We start from the raw sequence: 19,069 nt of genomic DNA, 5'->3' as shown, positions 1-19,069 counted from the left end.
ACAATAGAAAAGAGCAAAACGTCAAGGGCAACCCTGCTATTTTATATAATAATGTTAAATTTAGAAAAGGATCTTGCACAAGTAAAGGTGATATTACCTGGCGTTGCCTTGTCAAAAACTGTTCTGTATCGATAAAGACAAATAGCAGTGCATCTATTATTCGAGAAATTAATGGGTCGCATACACATGATCGTCTGGCTATATCATCTATTGAAACCGACAAGGAGTCGCTGCTATTATCTCCATCTAATGTTGGCAAAGAGATCAATTTCAATGATTCTAATATTTGTGATAAGTCTCAAACAACCCATGAATCTGCCTTGGAGCTTGAGAATCTACAGTTGAGAGATAGGATAAAAGTTCTCGAGGAGCAATGGAGTGCGGCGATCAATCGTTCGATGGAGCTCGACTTTCGACTGATGGAGGTGTCGGCGAGTGAATCGCGAGTGCGGGCTGCGGGAGTTGAGAGTGAGGAGACGTCTTCTCGTGAGGCTACACTTATGGATCGGATTAGTCATTTTCTTAAAAATGAACTTCTGACTGATACGGATATGGACTGTTTTTGTAACTATTTGATTGATTCTTTTTCAGGTAAAAATTATGTTGTTCTACCAGCGATAACTAGCATGATAATTGATGATAAAAACGCAGATTTGTCCTTCCTTAAGGAAATTGTCTATAAAAATGATATAATTGCTTTTGTGGTGAATGATAATCAGCCTTCCAGTACTAGGGATGGTTGGTGTGGTTCACATTGGAGCATTGTGCTGTTTGATAAAATTGGTAAGGTGTTTTTTAAGCTGGACTCAATGGGTGAACTCAATGATAAATATGCGGAGGCTCTGATAGGGAGAGTAAGTTCGATTTTTGATTCAGATAGGTTGGCTTATATACCTTGTCCTCGCCAGAACAACAACTATGATTGTGGAGTATTCGCCCTGTTTTTCCTTGAGGAAGTGTTCAAGTTTCGTGAAAAAAACAGTATAACTAATTTAACAGAGGGTCTCTCTTTTGATTCTAATTTTAATGCGGCCAATTATAGATGGAGGATTCTTTGTAATTTATGTCAGATACTGAAACCAAAAACAATGTCTAGCAAGTCGTTAGGATTACTAGAATGTAGAAATTCAGAAAATACTGTTCAGGGTACGGCACAAATTTGTAATGACATTCATAATAATTTCTCAGTTTCTAGACAGATAAGAACTTCTAAAACTAAAAATAGTTCTGTTGAGAAGAAATTAACAAATACTGATCTTGGTAAGCGGAACAAAAATAAGATTAAAATTTTCAGTGACAGTCACGGTCGTGACCTGGTTCACTATCTCAACAGTGTGGATTCAGGCAAATCTAATTCAGTCAGTGGGTTTATTATGCCGGGTGCAAAATTAAGCCCGATTGCCCGTAATGTTGAAAGTGATAGTGCTGATATGACCAGTGATGACCATGTTGTGCTAATGGGAGGGGCCAATGATGTATATTGCAACCAGTCTGCCAAATTTTTGAGAGGTCTGCTCACTGTTCTGCAGTTGTTGGTATTCACTAATGTTTTAGTATCTACAATTCCAGTCAGACATGACCTGCCTGACTGGTCTTGTGTTAATGTTGAAATTAGAAAAATAAATGGTAAAATGAAAAAATTGTGTGGGAAATTTAGTAATGTGAGGGTTATTGATATCTCAGACCTGCAAAGAGATATGTTTACCAGGCATGGCCTTCACCTAAATAGGAAAGGGAAGATGGCACTGGCTGATAAGATTGACAAATTGATGAAGTGTTCAGTTGATAATAGAAGAGTAATTGAACTAGGGTATGGAGAATGCTACTCGGAAAACTAATTGTTGGTCCTGTTGAAATCTTTCGCGATCTACCAATTTCTAAATGCAAAAAACAGGACCTTCAGAGAAATTTAATAGTATGGTCACTGAATATTCAATCCTTAAGAATGAAGCTTTTTGAACTGGAGGCTATTATAAATAAAAGGGAAGTTGAGGTAATCTGCCTGAGTGAGCACTGGCTAAGAGAGGAGGAAATTTGCTTCTATGTTCCTCAAAATTTTGTTTTGGCTAGCTTCTATTGTCGACGTTCTCCTTATGGGGGTTCTTCGATCTTAGTTAGAGAAGGGCTAGATTTTAAACACATTGACATATCATCTTATTGTTGTGAGACTAGTTGTGAGGCGTCAGCTATTAGGCTTAACAAATGGAATGCCCTAGTAATAAGTCTTTATCGTACTCCAAGCTCTAATTTTGAAGAGTTTATCACTAATTTAGAGCGGCTATTAACATTTGTTACCAATAGGATTAAAGGCTTCAAATACCTAATACTGGCAGGCGATTTCAATGTTGATATAATAAAAACCCTAGAACCTAGTACTCAACATTTCTTGAATTTGTTGAGATCATTCGATTTATATTGTGCAAACTCTTCTCCAACTAGGTTCAAATCATGTCTGGATAATGTAATTAGTAATGTTTCTGCTGCATACGTTCAAGTCTCTCAATTAGAACAGGGTTTGATATCGGACCATGCGGGTGTTTGTGTATCTTTTAATCTAGAAAATAAGCTATCATCTCCAAATAAGTGCAATGAAATTGATGAAAGCCCTGGAAAAACAATTTCTATCAGGTTATTTTCGGAGAAAAAGTTGGATAATTTGAAACAGTCTCTTGTGAATGTTTGTTGGAAAAAAGTTTACAAATCCAATAATAATGTAAATGAGGCAGCTGAAGCTCTTTTAAGTATTGTAGTGGAGTGTTTGAATAGCAGCTGTCCTAGATTGTCATTCGAAAGTAGAAGCAAGAAAAAATCTGTGACAAACTGGTACACACCTGAACTTGGAATATTACACATTTTACTGTTGACATCCTACAGTAAATTTAAAAATACTTTTAATGAAGATGATAGAAAAATTTATAAGAATGTAAGAAAGCTTTACCGAAAAAAGTTGATAGAAGCCAAAATAATAAATAATAGTAAATTTATCGAAAAAGCAAACAATAAATGTAAAGCTGCATGGTCGATTGTAAAAAAAGAAACTTATACTGAAACCTTCAAGAAGCCAATTACAATCCCTCCTGACGTTTTGAATGAGCATTTTTCTAATATATCGAATACAATGCAAAATGAGGTTCAGGAACAAAGTGAAGCATCATTTTTAGAATTTTTGATCAAAGCTCCTAAATCGAAATATAACTTTAAATTGAAGACAGTGGATATGATTTCTGTTAAAGCAATTGTGAATAGAATGAGTAACTCCCGTAGTGAAGATTTCTATGGAGTTTCTAATTATTTAATTAAAGAGATAACTGACGTTATTCTACTTCCCCTCACGTTTATTATAAACCTGATTATTGTCATGGGATGCTTCCCTGATTGTCTGAAGTTGTCCAAAGTCACACCTGTTCTAAAGAAAGGAGATCATAATGACCCTTCGAACTACAGACCGATTTCTCTCATACCTATTATCAGTAAAATTATAGAATTTTGCCTGCTTATACAATTATATGAATATTTCATGAATAACAGCTTATTGTATCCCTACCAGTATGGTTTCCGACCTAATCACTCCACAATTGATGCGGTTGAAAAAATTGTGGACCTAATCTTGCAAGGCTTTGAGGAGAAATGTATGGTAGGATCCAGTCTAATAGACCTGAGCAAGGCCTTTGATTTGGTTTCGCATGAGATATTATGTAAAAAACCACCTTAATTCAGTCAGATGTGAGCATAGAAAATATCAATAAGAAGCTTGATGGATCTTTGGTACAAGCTAAAACATGGTATTCAACCAATAAGCTTAAGATAAATGAAGAGAAAACGGAGAAAATAATATTTCAATTGGGACACTCAGCAGGTCTTGACAAAGAAGTTTTGAAACCAGTGAAACTTTTGGGTATAATCTTGGATGCTAAACTCAATTGGGAGGAGCATGTTGATGGTCTATGTAAACGCTTAGCCAGAGTAGTATATCTTCTGAGGCGACTGAAAAATTCTGTAAGCTCTGATACAGTAATGATGACATATTATGGTCTTTTTCACTCTCATTTGGCTTATGGTGTTAGAATGTGGGGGAACTCGACAACACACAAGAGAGTCTTCATATGGCAAAAAAAAGCTATTAGGGCTATCCTAGACCTTCCCCAGAGAGAATCATGTAAGCCACACTTCATTAAACATGGTATTCTGACCTTGCCATCTTTATATATTCTATATAATGTTATGCATGTGAAAAAAAGATTACAGAACTTTCCCAGACACAGTGATTACCATACCTATAATACAAGGAATAAAGAAAACATTGTTACCCCTAAAATAAGACTGACCAAGAGTTTGAAAAGTCACATGTTTTTACAATTCGCTTTGTTTAATAAGTTGCCAGTAAATGTTAAAACCCTGCCTGTTAATAGATTTAAAAATGCAGTTAGTTTGATTTTAAAACAGAATGGTTACTATTCGGTCGACGAATATTTAAAATCATGATGATGTTTGGTGCTTTGAAATGTAGTAAATGTTAGTGTATAATCAGTAACAGTGTGGTTTTCCAGGTGTTTATCAAGTACCATACAAAAATAATAATAATTACAATAGCCTGCTTTCTTATAATATTTTATTGAAATTTTAAATATTTTGATAGTATTGTATTGTAATGTTTCCTGACTTATATTTATTATTAAGTATATTTGAATATGACTTTTTATGTGTATGTTTGTATTCTAAAGCTTTACTGCATATTGACACTGCCTATTGCGATTAATTTTGTTCAACGGCAATAAAGATTAAAACATTTTTTGGATAATAATTTTTGGTAATATTAATTTAATAATTAATCATGTAAAACTTTTAAATAAATATTTGTTTTACTTTATAAAAGTATATTTCTTTTGTATCAAAAGCATTTTTTAATTTTGCCTAATTTCATAATTATATTTTATCTTTAGTTTGTAATGTTTGAAGACTAATTAACTAATAGTTTGTAAAAAGTAGTTAGTTAAAATGGTTACAGGCGAAGGGTTAAACATACCTCAAAAACTCTGCAAGCTTTTCTTTTGTCCCAATAGGCTCTTGAGCGTTGCACCCTTCACGCTGGATACATTCTTGAATCAACGCATGCACTTCTTCGAATTGGTTTCGATTCATCCGGAAGAAATTGGTAAACAAAGAATCGGGTAACTCTGAAGTCATTTTAAACTGTCCGTGGCTTTTCCGTTTTGAGAGATAAAAGTTATTCGGGGCTTTCAGTTTCTTTTCTGTTAATAAAAGCAAGAACATCTCTTCTTCAGCAGCATTATCCGAATCAGAATCCGAGCTTAGATCTAATAAACATAATTTTAATCGTGATTCAGTCATTTTGAGACAAATAAACACCGTCTCGCTGGCAAGAGTTCACCAACAAAACTGCGTCTCAATTTGCGTTCCACGACGCTACGCGTGCGGCGCGATCGTGTCGTGTCACTCGCGTCGCGTCGCGTCACACGCGCCAGTCGCGCCTCAATTTGCGCCTAGCCTTAGTCTTGGTTGTTTCGTTGTGGACCGCAGTTGGTGGTTCGTGGTTGCCAACTTGCCGTGCTTTCTGCTTTGCTTCTTCATCTTCTACTTCTTCCTCGTTCGGCTCGTTTCTGTTCCTTTCAAGTGCACAGTTCAGGCTTCTCTCAACTCAGTGCCTTTTATTTTTATGTAAAAATAATTAAATTTTTTTATTTTTGAATCTTACTTAATACTGTAAGTAATTCTAAATTTATTGTAGCTATATTATTGAGAATATTTTTAATAGAATATTGCAATAGTAGCATAATAGAACATGGTTATCTAGTAGAAAGAATTAGCCTAAAAGTTTTAACAAGTACCGGCTTATATGTAAGACTATGTTTTAGAGAGAGATTAATTTTTTGTAGCAAAAGTTTTATTATAGACCCTCTAATATAATAAATAATTTGTTGGCTTCAATAATAATAAATTCAACAATAAACCATTGCATGGAACTGTACTCTATCATAACCATACCATTGCATGATGTGGTGTTATTAGCAAGTTTAAGGTTATAATCTATCTGCAGTAGGCTATTTATCTTTTATATTATATAATATTATAAAGAAGGAATAGGCTTGTACGTGTATAAAATAAAAAATACACGATTGACTCATCATCACTCCGGAATTATCAAACTTAAAATTTTGCATAAACTTTCTTGTTTTACCAAGGATGGTTATAGGCTTACTTTCATTTATATACAGTATCAATGAGTTCTAAACTAATAATTGAATGAAAGGTTGTGGGTTCGACAACTACAATCTTTTTATGCTAAGAAACTTCAATAATTTTACGTAAATTTCTCAAAATATGGATAATCATAATAATTTTTTATTTATTTTTCTATTTTTGTTAAGTGGATTTTATAGGATAATGCCTAGTCCACATTTGGCTTGGCCCAGTAAATGTACGTTTCCCTTTATGTGTGAATTTCCGCTGACAAGCATTGTTGACATTCATATTGTCCAAATCTCAAATGTGCTAAAACAGCTGATCGAATAACTTTTTATTATTTGTCTTTATTATTGAATAATTAAACATTTCTAATAATATCAACATATTGCCATTTAAAAGTATAAAAAAGTATAATCTCAACCTGCCCCATTAAAACATAATTTAAAATAATCATTTAGGTTATGTAGACAAATTGAAATCCACCAAATCTGAGATTCTCTCCCTGTCGTGGGTCGACGACGGCATTTACACACAAAGAAAACCCCAGCTTTAGTCATCGTGGGGGGGGGGTACAGCAAGATAAAATTTATGTAATGCCAATGCAGTCATACTTGATAGAAATCTTTTTTTATCAGAGATTAGCTAACTATGTACTAAGTATATTAGTTTTAACATTTTTTTTAATAATCAAAACACATTTTTGTATTTAAGTCTAAAATCCAAACGTCTTACTGTCTTAGACAGCTCATCTGTGAGATGTTTATTTCTCGGTGTACATTTAGAGCTTGTTCACATGACAGCGACTTACGCTCGGTTGTCGCGCGGTTGGCAAATCGCTCGATTTGCCAGTCTTGTACACATGACAGCTATTCATGAGCGATTTGCCCTCGGTTAAGTCTGAGATTACAACCGCCGCGATTCGCCGGCGACTACTAAAACCGAGCGATGCATGTGTACGGCACCATGTGTTTCCCTATACCTGGCAACCGCTCGGTTTGTCAACCGAGCGACAACCGAACGTAAATCGCTGTCATGTGAACAGGCTCTTAGCATTGCTAATACATTTAATCTTTGCTGCCCTGTCGAATTCCTTAGGTTTTTATTCTACGCTGGGTAGAAAAAGACGTTAACTAGTATTTACCAAACCCCCACCCAAATATCACTTTGTTGAGTCCATTTTTGCTATTGTGCTTCTTCTTAGGAGGGTTGCCTAGATATACAGTTTGTGCGATTTAGTTGGAAATAGTAAATTATGTTTGCACGCTGACGATATAACTCTGTGCATTGCTGATAAGAAGGACTGGAACACAGCAGAAATTAAATGTAACAATTATTCTATATCATTTACTAAAAAGTACTTGAGTCATAGACATCTGCTATTTAATGATAACAAAACCAGGTTCCTCCATTATACTTACAGAAATTCATAGGTAAAAAACTTAATTCCGGAAATAATAAAGAAGAAATTAAATTTTTAGGCCTATATCTTGAAAACAAACTTAGTTGGTCCGTTCGCAAACAAAAAATATTATAGAGTTATGGATACCTAACTTAATGTATCTATAATTAAAGGTTGTAGGACTACCTAATGACGGTGTTCAGCCTGTACATTTATAGGACAATATTATATTAAAAAACCAACGAATCTAAATTCCCAAGGCAAGTAAATATACATAGGCTAATTACAACACAAGAAATAAAAATAATTCTACAATAAGGAAAAATATAAACAGAATCCAACGTACATGGGAATAAAATTTATTGGTTGTCTACCAGGTTGCATAAGGTATGAACGTGATAGTTGAAAATTCAAGGAATTGTTGAGAAGATATTTGATAGAGTTAGCATGCTACAGTATAAGCGAGTTTACTGTAAAAAATGAATTTAAATTGTCACTTTTCTCTTCAGCTTTGAGTTAGTTTTAGTTTTGACGTAATCGTGTACATTTTCATGTATGTTTTAAAAATAAATGATTGATTGAAACACTGAACCAGGCAAATATAAAGACAGATATCATAATTAAGTTCATAACCGATCTCCGCTATAGATGAATTCTAGCAAAAACGCTCTGTCTCATGTTGAAATTACGTTTACGTGAATACTGTGCAGATTTTAATAAGCAAAATACCATTTTCACCTATCAATGGGGGGGGGGGGTTAGAACCCCCAAAACCCCCCTCGTTACGCCCCTGATCACAACCAACTCAGTAACAGTACACAGAAAACAAGCAGATCAGACAACAAAACAGGAAACAGCACGCTTTGGTTGACTAGAGTGGATGAGTGGTCTGAAAGCGCTGGCCTAAGCTGGGCTGGTCTCAGAAACAATCTGAGCGATCTCCAACGAAGGCCAGCGCTGGCAAACCATCCATCCACACATTGTAATGTTTGCCTTTGTTGGACCAATTTGTGGATGCGGTATTGTGCGTTCAATTTTCAGACCGATAGAACTATAATTCAATTCATTTGTGCATTCCACAGACTATTGCGAAGCGCGGGTTACACCAGCTCGTTTTTAATAAAGTGGTAAACTAGTCATGAAGATAATGGAAAAATAATTACCAACCCATGTATTAATAATTTACAACATTGAACAGCTTCAGGAAATAATGTTAATATTAAGTTTATATTAATATTAGGTACGGTTAATTATTATTTAAATTTCAATATATCAAATCAATTTATTGCCACAGACAAACACTTAACAATTTGTATCGGCCACGTCAATATTACAACTTATATCAGAGATGATACAACAATAGCAATCACCTAAAAATCTAGATAGACTTCATGTTAACATTGAAATATTCATCCACACTATAAAAACAATTTTTTATAAAAAAATTCTTAATTCTTAGTTTAAATTCCCTGAGCATCAAACCTCGAACATTTGGTGGTAAATGCTTATAAAACTTTATTGAAAAGGCCTCAAAACTCATATGGCTGGATTTGTATACGTGAAACATGGTCTGTAATACTGGTTGTGGGTTAAGTATCCTACTAGGTTTGAAATTCCTTTTGAATAAAGTCAAATTAATTGTTTATAGTGTCGTAAATTTGATGTACAATTAATAGCAGTTAAAAGGAAATATAGATTAGAAGTCAGATGATTTCTGTTATGGGGGCTCTAGGGTTCCAGGGGGTTAAAATTTCCGTGATTTGGAGGTTTTCCCATAGCCTCCAGTGTGCTTTCTAAATTTAATTTTAAACTTTAAATAATTCCAAGAAAAAATGTACATTTAATTCGGTAATGTCTTAATAAGTATTTTTAAGTAGGCCTATCTTAGCAGAGATTATCACTCTTTACATTGATATTTGTTTCTCTGATTGCTTCTGTGATGAATATTCGATGTTATACTGTGATAATACTGTACTCTACTATGTAAAGCCCCGTTTACACCAAAGTTATTAACAAAATGTTAATAACTCAATCCTTATAGATTCTATAAAGGTGCGTACAGCCTTTCGCTCTGCTTTGCAATCGAACGTCACTCGAGCAGATCGATTGATGATCGATCGGTGAGCAAGAGTGGAACGCGAGAAGAGCTAACATCTGCCGTAACGTTCATGATCGGTGCGAGTGCGGAGCGATGGCGGAACGAAGGCGGAGCGTGCGCGGAGCGGGTTGGAGGCACGTATATCTGTACGCACCTTTAGATTGAACGGAACTTGACAAACGCATATGATCATCATGTGTATGATAAGTTATGTTCAATCTAATAGAATCTATAAGGATTAAGTTATTAACATTTTGTTGATAACTTTGGTGTAAATGCAGCTTAATATTATACTCATATGACGATGTCCATGTGTTATTGTAAATACATTGGCAAATTATAAATTCTATACTATCCTAATTCTATTCTACTTTCAACAGATTTACCAGCTGGTTGACCAAGAAATAGGATAAATAATGGATGATTTAGATGAGGATTTGGCCGGCTTACCTGGTGATACGAAGGAAAAAGAGGAGGTAGGCTTCTATATTCCAACTATTATTTCTTAAGGTGCAATATCTTAGCAACGACTTCAGCCGCGCGGCTAGACGCTAGACCATTATATCTCAAGAAATGCGCTTTTTTGGACTTGCAAGATCCTTTAGTGGAGACTATATCTGAGTTTGAGTAACGTACCTACTTTTGGGTGACTGTATAATAGTTGACCATAGTGGCATAACACTATATACATTTTCAGCCTACTTTTTCCGTTTTATGATATTCTATAACTAGTAGTTCTGTGAACAGTAGTAGTTCTGTGAACAGTAGAACCACAGCCTTCTCTTATACTGTCCATCAGAGTAAATCCTGTCTGTCGTGTCGGCAAGATATCGGTGTGAAAACGGCTAATGGCTGTTGGGGTTGGTGTATCAAAAATGCTAACATCAAAAGCTAATCTCCTTCAAGACATACTGGCAACAGGACAGCTCGAGTTCAAAGCAGAGAAAGTTCGAGAGACAATACTATATGTTATTTTAGTTTTTAATTGCATGCGTTATTGCACGCTATCAATAGTTCATTTATTTATTTATTCACAATGGAGACAACGGGTTTCTCCAAATATGTCTTTAATAAAAAATTTACAGATACAGATGAAAAAAGAAAAATAATGATAAAAATAATACGAACTTATGCAATGACAAATAATACAAACAACAAAAATACCACTTAATTTAAAAATGAAAAATACAAAGATTTCAAATACTTATGGAAAAAGTAAAATAAAACAAATTTATAATGGAAAGTTCCATCCGAACTATCAAGGTTTTCAGTTACCCATAGATAAAAACACAATAATAATAATTCTTATCATCCTGTTTGAGGTTTTTCTTGACCACCCTTTCCCTGGGCTCCGACCCCCAAGGAAGAGTGACAAGCGATTTTACCAGAGTGACTGCTCCACATGTCCATGTGGTAAACAATCATACTTGGTCCGTTACCATTAAATCGTTTGTCCTGAGTAGACGTAATGAACCAAGGATGACAGCCTTCTGCATTTGACCTGCGAGTGCAGTAGCAGCTCTCTCACAGGCTCGAATGATTTATTATTATTATTGCTGCTTATAAGAGGTTTATTGTGCCCGAATACAATAATTATCATGGTAAATGTGAACTTAGTTATCTTGTACCAACTATTTTCAATGAGTTGCCAGATGATTTAATTGGTCTGGATAGAATTTCAATTGTTAAAAATAAGATGAAACACTTTCTGTTAAATAATTTGAGTGAATTTGAATGATCTTCATAAATTCTTTCTTCTTTATATATTTTTTTCTTGTGTATGTTTTTTTTGTGATAAGCAACAACTGAAATCCCATTGTTTTATTATTGCTACATATACACAATACAATTAAATGAATTATTATCAATTAATTTTTTTTCTACTCAAGATTGACAACTATTTTTCTTTTGATATGGTTTGAATTGAAAATTATTTATTTTGGGATCACTGATTGATTATATCAATGTACTATTTCTATGTTTTTTTTTAATATAATGTAAAACTTGACTCCTCCAGTCAAACCTTCTTTAGAAGGTTTTGGAGAATTTATATTTTGTCTGGTTTATAATATTTGTAATTTTCCACTGAAAGGGAATCTTCTTATCTTTTGTAATTCTTGCTTTTTTTATTATTCTTCATTTGTTTTGTTTGTAAGATTTCTTTTTATAAGTTTATTTTTCATTTTTGTTTGTTATATTTTCTATAATAAACTCCCTTCTTCTGGGGGTACCAGGACGAAGAGGAAAAAGGAAAGGAAGGATTATTATTGCAAAATCTCAGTAATTCCCATCTAAAAACACATAAAATTTAAACACTCCTGATGGTGCGTTATTAGGCATTTTAAGGCTATTAAGCATTGCTAGGCTATTAGGCAGGCTCCATAATATAGGCCTACTCGTAGATTGTGATGCATTAATATTTTTGAGGTTGTGTTATTATGTGTTGCCACTGAATCCCAATTGTACTAATTAGTAATATTTGACGACTAGATGTTATTAAGACTGATTACATTTTGATATATGAACTATTCTTTTAGGTAATCAATGACGAATTCGTAGCAAGAGACTATCAGGATGAGCTTCTACCTCTTGCTGTCCAAAACAATTGTATTATTTATCTTCCGACCGGTTCTGGAAAGACATTTCTTGCAACCATGATTATTAAACACTTTGGTGCTGATATTGAGAAGTAAGTGTTCAACTTTAAAAAAATGTCATCAAGCTATAAGCTATGAGAATTTAATTGTTTTGGAATGTTCAAGACTTATTCTCATTTATATTAAAAAAATATCAGTAATGTAATATTTATTTATTTATTATTTTACAAAGGCGACTTTCTAGAAGTATTTTAAGCCTAGGTGATGATGAGATAAATGATAATACAATGAAGTTAGAGTTACAAATGAATAAAAATTATAGGTTATGCTATCCACTTGAATTGATTTGAGTCCACTTTTCATATACCGGCTGCCAAAGAGAGCTTTTTACTCTTTATTTAATTGTACGATCTTTTCAGTTCTCAATAATTTATTTTGTAAAATTATATTGCGACTAAGTAGATGAAACATATATTGAATATTCGTTTATTCATCATAGTTTATTCCGATCAGAATGGATTGAATAGTTAGATGATGACATTGCTTGTTTGACGTTGTGCAATCACATTTAGAATAATCCCAGAACACAGGCTTTGTGTGAATAAACAAGTCTGGGCTGCCCACGCTATTTACAATATCAACCACTGATTTATGGTGATCGGCAACTTCCGTTACGAAGGAATACCACTACATCAATCTATACAAAACTAAAATGTTTTTTGTTGTTTTGGTGAATTATTAATAAATACATTATTGTAAAACCCCCACTGAATTACCAAATTTTCTTTTTTGACAAGCATTTAATGACACAAGATTCATGTGGAGACATCGGTATAATGTTAATCTTATTGTCATGTAACAATAATCATGAAGATAATCAGCTTGAAGCTGTGCAAAACGTTTCACTAATGCTATTTTCTAAGTTTTTCGATTTGTATACTACAGTATCAAGCTATAAAAAATTCTCCGGATTTTTTTTAATCATTACCGGTTTCTGAGCTCGGGATTTAGCTAAGTTCTAGACTTTAAACAGCTAGAGTCAGAAAATTGGCTTTCCGAAACAGGTTGTAGTCGTAGTTTTTATTTTATAAAAACTTTATTTTCATCAGTTTAGTCTTTATTTAGTCTCTTATTTTCTATAATTGGACACGTTTCTCCTTGACGAAATGAAAGATTCCTAAAGAATTCAAAACAGCTGAAACTTTACACTAATATTTCTCTTTATTCTATTTTGTGTTCAATTTGAACCCTTTTGGCCCTTGGAGATATAAGAGCCTAAAGTTTAGATTTTTCAAACATATTATTTCAAATTTAGTTTGAGATAAATTCATGAAGTTTTGAGAATAGGCTACATTATTTTCAAAAAATGATATTCTCTGAAAATAAATTTATTCCATCAACAATACCATGAAGAATGTATCTTCAAAATTTCATAAATCTATTATCTCTTACCGAATTTGAAATTATCTTTCAGATCTTATCTCAAAAACTAATGATCGGATAAAAATATGCCTGAGAAAATTCTTTTTTTGATATCCTGATAGTATTCAAATGAAGAAACTTTGATTAATATCACCAGTATAAAGTTTTTCTTAGCCACTCGCACAGCCTTACCAGCTAATCTGCAATTTTGTCGGCTTTTCGCTAATGAAGATAACTTATTATTTTCTATTAATAATTTATTTGAAGCTGAGCTTTAGTGTTTACAAGTTTGTGTTTCTTCAATGGTTCCAAATTTTCTTCAATAACTCTATATTATTCGTTACAATTGGTAATTGAGTGGAATATTTCTGATCAATTTATTAATTCAAGATATCTAAATTCAAAATGTATAGTTTTTATGTTTATTTTGGACTAAAATTTTATAAAAATTGTATATTTGTAATTTTAACCTTATCTTTGACTTTGTTATCTATAAATTTGGAAGAAAAATAGCACAAGGACTACCTTATTATTTTATCTTTCAATGTTATTACATTAGTGTCATTTGCTTTGTAAATAAATAAATAAATAAATTTAGACCTATTCACTCTTATCGTCAATACAAGATTCTCTTTTTAACACTGTTTATGGAAATAGTTATTTGTGCAACTAGTGCGCAAAGTGACAGTTTGCTGCATCGAAAGAAACGTTTACGCCCGAGCCGTAGGCGAGGGCGGAATGGTTTCTTGAGTGCAGCAAACGAACTTTTCGCACGTATTTCACATTAAATTTTTCCTACAGTTACCATTGAATATGAAAAATGGGTAATTATGGGTAAAATTCCCTGAAATCCATCAAATGTTTTTCTGTGTAACTTTATTATTAATAAAAACCTCAATTTATTTAAAATTGAATTATAATGATTAGTAATTCAATTGAAAATTCATCTGACTGCTTGAAGGGGGTTTATGTTATGTAAGCATTGAAATGACTATAATCAAGGCACATAATAAATAGAACGTTGTTCTTCACTGCCATTATAACGTGGGCCTCACTATGAGTGTTACCAACTTAATTTTGATTTTGCTGCACTGGTGCTCCATATAACCTACTAACTATTTTGCGTTGTCATGCTGCAAATCTGGAGTACGCAAAGTACTCACTTTGCGCACTAGTGCGGAAAAGTGATTCTTTGCAGCCTGCAATCAGTGCAGAAATGGTCACTTTTCAGGGTATCTGTAGGAAAATAATATAAAATTCAACGCAATTTTCACACAAACTAGAATTAAATCAATAGCATAAACAGAGTAGGCTATTGAGTTAATCAATACTTGGTATATTTTATCAACTTACTATTATTTGATTTATCATGTCTTTGTTATATTTTGCTTTCAAGGAAATTATCGGAGGGTGGAAAGCGAGCTTTTTTCCTGGTGAATACAGTACAGTTGGTGGAGCAACAGGCCCAATTAATTAAACGCCAAACAACATTCACTGTTGGTGAATACACCGGCCAGACAGGCTGTGATCTCTGGTCCGAACAAATTTGGAAAAGTGAACTGGATAATAAATCGGTTGGTTCTTATTTTCAAGTATCTATTACATATAGTACCAACATTGAGCTAATAATGTTTGTAAATAAACAATAGCTCTTACACTTAACCCTCCAATACAAAACTAAATTATAATTCAACAAGCAATACTCAGTGAAATAAAATAAAACAAAACTATATTTCAAATGAAAAAAGTAAAAAAAAAAAATAATAATAATATGTGGAATAGTTGAATAAACTTGAAAGTAGAGCATTCTTAAAATGTAAAATAACAAAGATCTTTTGGGAAATGAATACAACATTTATGACGGAATGATAAGATCGAAGAAGCAAAAAAGAGCAATATGGCTACAAACCTTACAAAGCAAGATGAGAAAATAAGGAAATTAATAAATACTTCTAGCATGAAATTAATTAATTTTGAGGGAGAAAAACAGTATTTTTTATATCTGTCTTTAGAGTTTACTTCTAAAGTTGAACTTGATTCTCTTATAATTAATCTAAAGAAATTAATTTTGAGACTGAATAAATGAATTTATCGAAACTATGAAAAGTATGAAAGCATGAAAAAAAGCTCTCTCACACACACACACACACACATATATACACACACACACACACACACACACACACACACACACACACACACACACACACACACACACACACACACACACACACACACACACACACACACACACACACACACACACACACACACACACACACACACACACACACACACACACCACACACACACACACACACACACACACACACACACACACACACACACACACACACACACACACACACATCAACACATGCGCCTGAACAATGATGCACCCCCCGCTAAGCCCAGGGCCAAGGGCTAAGCCCTTGCATAAGATAGGGAAAGACTGTATACGGGAACTGTAAACGAACCAATAACGCAGAATTGATGGCTTTGCTTGGTTTACATTATTGGGCTTTGAAATGGTAATCATCCAAATGTTCATAGGCGTAAAATAATCCAAAAAGATGGGAAAAGTAATAATATGCATTTAATAAATAATATGTTTTGACAGTAAACAGAGTATATAATAATTGGAAAATTGGATGTTGTAAAAAGTACAACACGCGACTGCCCGTGTGATTGAGTAGGGCGCGACTACCGGAAGGTTAAATGGCGATAGAATATTTTTTCAATATTGATATGATTTCGATATTTTGCAGGTAATCGTGATGACATCACAGATATTGCTCAATTTGCTCAGCCACAGTTATTTGAAGTTGTCGAACATTCGTATTATTGTTTTTGACGAGTGTCATAACGCAGTCAAAAACCACCCCATGCGTTGCGTGAGTACAAAAATTCATACAAACAACACCATTTTTTTTCTTGTCCAAATAAATGATTTGAATTGGAAGGTTTCTCATAAAATGCATGAATAGTCAATTATTAAACATGGAACTAAATAGACAAATTCACAATAATAATAGTTTAATAATTTGCAGTAGCCTACGTCAACTGGAACACATACGTCAACAATACGTAACAAGATTACATCAATATAGCTACATTTGATCAGCGTTAAGTTTGAAAAAGATTAAAACCATCGTAATGGTTATTTATATATACATTATTTTTTCATTATCTCACTCTAATATTTTCTATGTACGGCTTTCTTTGTGTAGTTAATAGTTGATAGTACACGAGTTTGATAGGATGATTCGCTCATAAATGGTTCTTTACATTTCGCTCGAAGTTGTGCAGCAACTCGTGCCTACGCACAGTTTTTATTCCTATGTAGGCACATTTCCACGAAATTGTAAATTATTTCTTAGTTGTTACACTTTAATCATTGTGTATGATGTAGTAGCCTATTATAGAATCATCAATCGAGAAATCATCAAGACATGTCTTAGGCGAGACTATCGTTACCCATCTAATCTTGTTTACCAAGAGTTTCAAGTTTTTAATATAAGAAGCAGTGTGTGATTACATAACCTTAACTTTTGGACAACATTAACATTTTATCAAAATTTTTGAAGATAAATAGTACAGGCTCAGCCTAGTTTTTTCTCCAATGTCATAATTGTATTATGATTATAGTGTTTTATACAATAAATGAATGTATGAATAAATATTAGACAGCTTTACATACGAGTTTTAATGAATTACATATACTACAACAAACACTCTATTTTCAATAATTTAGTTCATACTTATAGTACAAGAAATCTAATTAACTTTGGTATTGCTCATCCCCGACTCCTACAAAACTGCTTTAAAAATAATAGTGAATACATCTGTCATATATTGTATAGAAACGTTCCCAATCATTCAAAACAGTCTGAAAATTACAGTGTTAACACCTACAAGCAACATTTGAGTAGATGGTTATTAGAAATTGGCAGGGATGCTGCAGAGCAACTGATTCGATCCGCCTTCTTATTCAGGACTCGATCTCATAGTGAATTTGCCATTTTTATAATGAGTAGTATAGCCTTTAAGTGACTATTTATATATTTGTATATACTGATAACCAGTATGGAATTTCATTGTGTGCAACTTATATTCTTGATTTGCTGATGAATGTTAGTAGATTCAATTACAATAGTTTTAATTATAATATATACAAAACATGAGAACATAATCTCAATCAACTTGAAAGAACTCACTCTCCACTCACAGACACAAGTATTTGTGGAAGGTATTCACTGTTAAATGTGTAAATGAATTTTATATATTTGTATTATGTTTTGTGAATAATATTTGATTTGATTTGATAGAATATCTCATCAATTGCAGTTTCTTTTTGTATATCTTTTATAACTATTTAATTTTATAAAACTTTAAAGTGAAACGTACAATGTGCGATACCAGCACGAAACGGACGTCGCCACTTCAAAGAATGTGAGTGCTTTTTCACTTTAAAGTTTTATAAAATTAAATAGTAATAATAATGTTGGAAACAAGATGGATAACCAACAACAAATATTTTTTTATATTTTAATTATTAAGAACTGTAACATTTATAATCTTTGAAATGATTTTTTTTTTGTTTTATTTTACAATTTAACGTTGGAAACTCAGTAATGAAGAAGAAAGTATCCCCAGCAGACAGCATTTCACAAGTTTCAGCCTGAGAAATCTGATAGGAAGATGGTACCTCTTTCTCTTAAATCACGTTTCCGTATTGGCCATGTGAGTTCTTTCTACGTTTAAGGTGTGGCATATGGTAAGGTCAAGCTGTGATTTATAGTATAAATAAATATAGGCTACATATTTATTATCATGTTGTGCATCATGTAGCATAATTATGCTATATGCTGTTGTAACGTTTTTTCTTGTTTCTGCTTGGCATCTTTTTTGGAGCTGTCGATAAAAACAGATTTTAGCTGTATTAGGCTGTGCATAGGCTAAAAATAAACTTTCTACTGGTGATATTTTTCAAAGTTTTTCGATTTGTATATCATCAAGCTATCAAAATAAAAATGTTTTTACAAGTAAACATTTTTTTCCCGATCATTACTTTTTGAGATATGAGTGCCTAAAGTTTTAATTTTTGGGACAGACATTTTAAATTCGGTTAGAGATAAATCCATGAGATTCAGAGGATATATTCTTCATGGTATTGTTGATCTAGTAAAACAAAAAAATTCTTAAAATATCAATTTTTGAGAAAGCTATTCAATTTACCAAAAATAACTTTTAGTTGAGTTATTTTTGGTAATTTGAATAACTTCCTCAAAAATTGATATTTTGTTGATCTAGTAAAACAGAAATTTTCTTAAAATATCAATTCTTGAG

The 19,069-nt window shown here is 33.0% G+C and overlaps 1 protein-coding gene across 1 annotated transcript in view; it reads left to right on the top strand.

Moving 5' to 3' along the window:
• Positions 1–5,681: 5,681 nt before the first annotated feature.
• LOC120355171 (endoribonuclease Dicer-like) overlaps positions 5,682–19,069 on the top strand; it is a 123,307-nt gene continuing 109,919 nt past the window's right edge. Inside the window, exons 1-5 of the mRNA XM_039443495.1 lie at positions 5,682–5,721; positions 10,082–10,177; positions 12,239–12,390; positions 15,117–15,294; positions 16,489–16,614. Coding sequence (XP_039299429.1) covers positions 10,118–10,177; positions 12,239–12,390; positions 15,117–15,294; positions 16,489–16,614 — 516 coding nt within the window. The 5' untranslated portion in view covers positions 5,682–5,721; positions 10,082–10,117. The remainder of the gene's footprint in view (positions 5,722–10,081; positions 10,178–12,238; positions 12,391–15,116; positions 15,295–16,488; positions 16,615–19,069) is intronic.

The sequence above is a fragment of the Nilaparvata lugens genome, chromosome Y, assembly GCF_014356525.2.
Source record: "Nilaparvata lugens isolate BPH chromosome Y, ASM1435652v1, whole genome shotgun sequence".
NCBI classification, from domain to species: Eukaryota; Metazoa; Arthropoda; class Insecta; order Hemiptera; family Delphacidae; genus Nilaparvata; species Nilaparvata lugens.
Note: the sequence above shows the minus strand (reverse complement) of the source record. Positions and strands in the feature narration are given on the sequence as shown.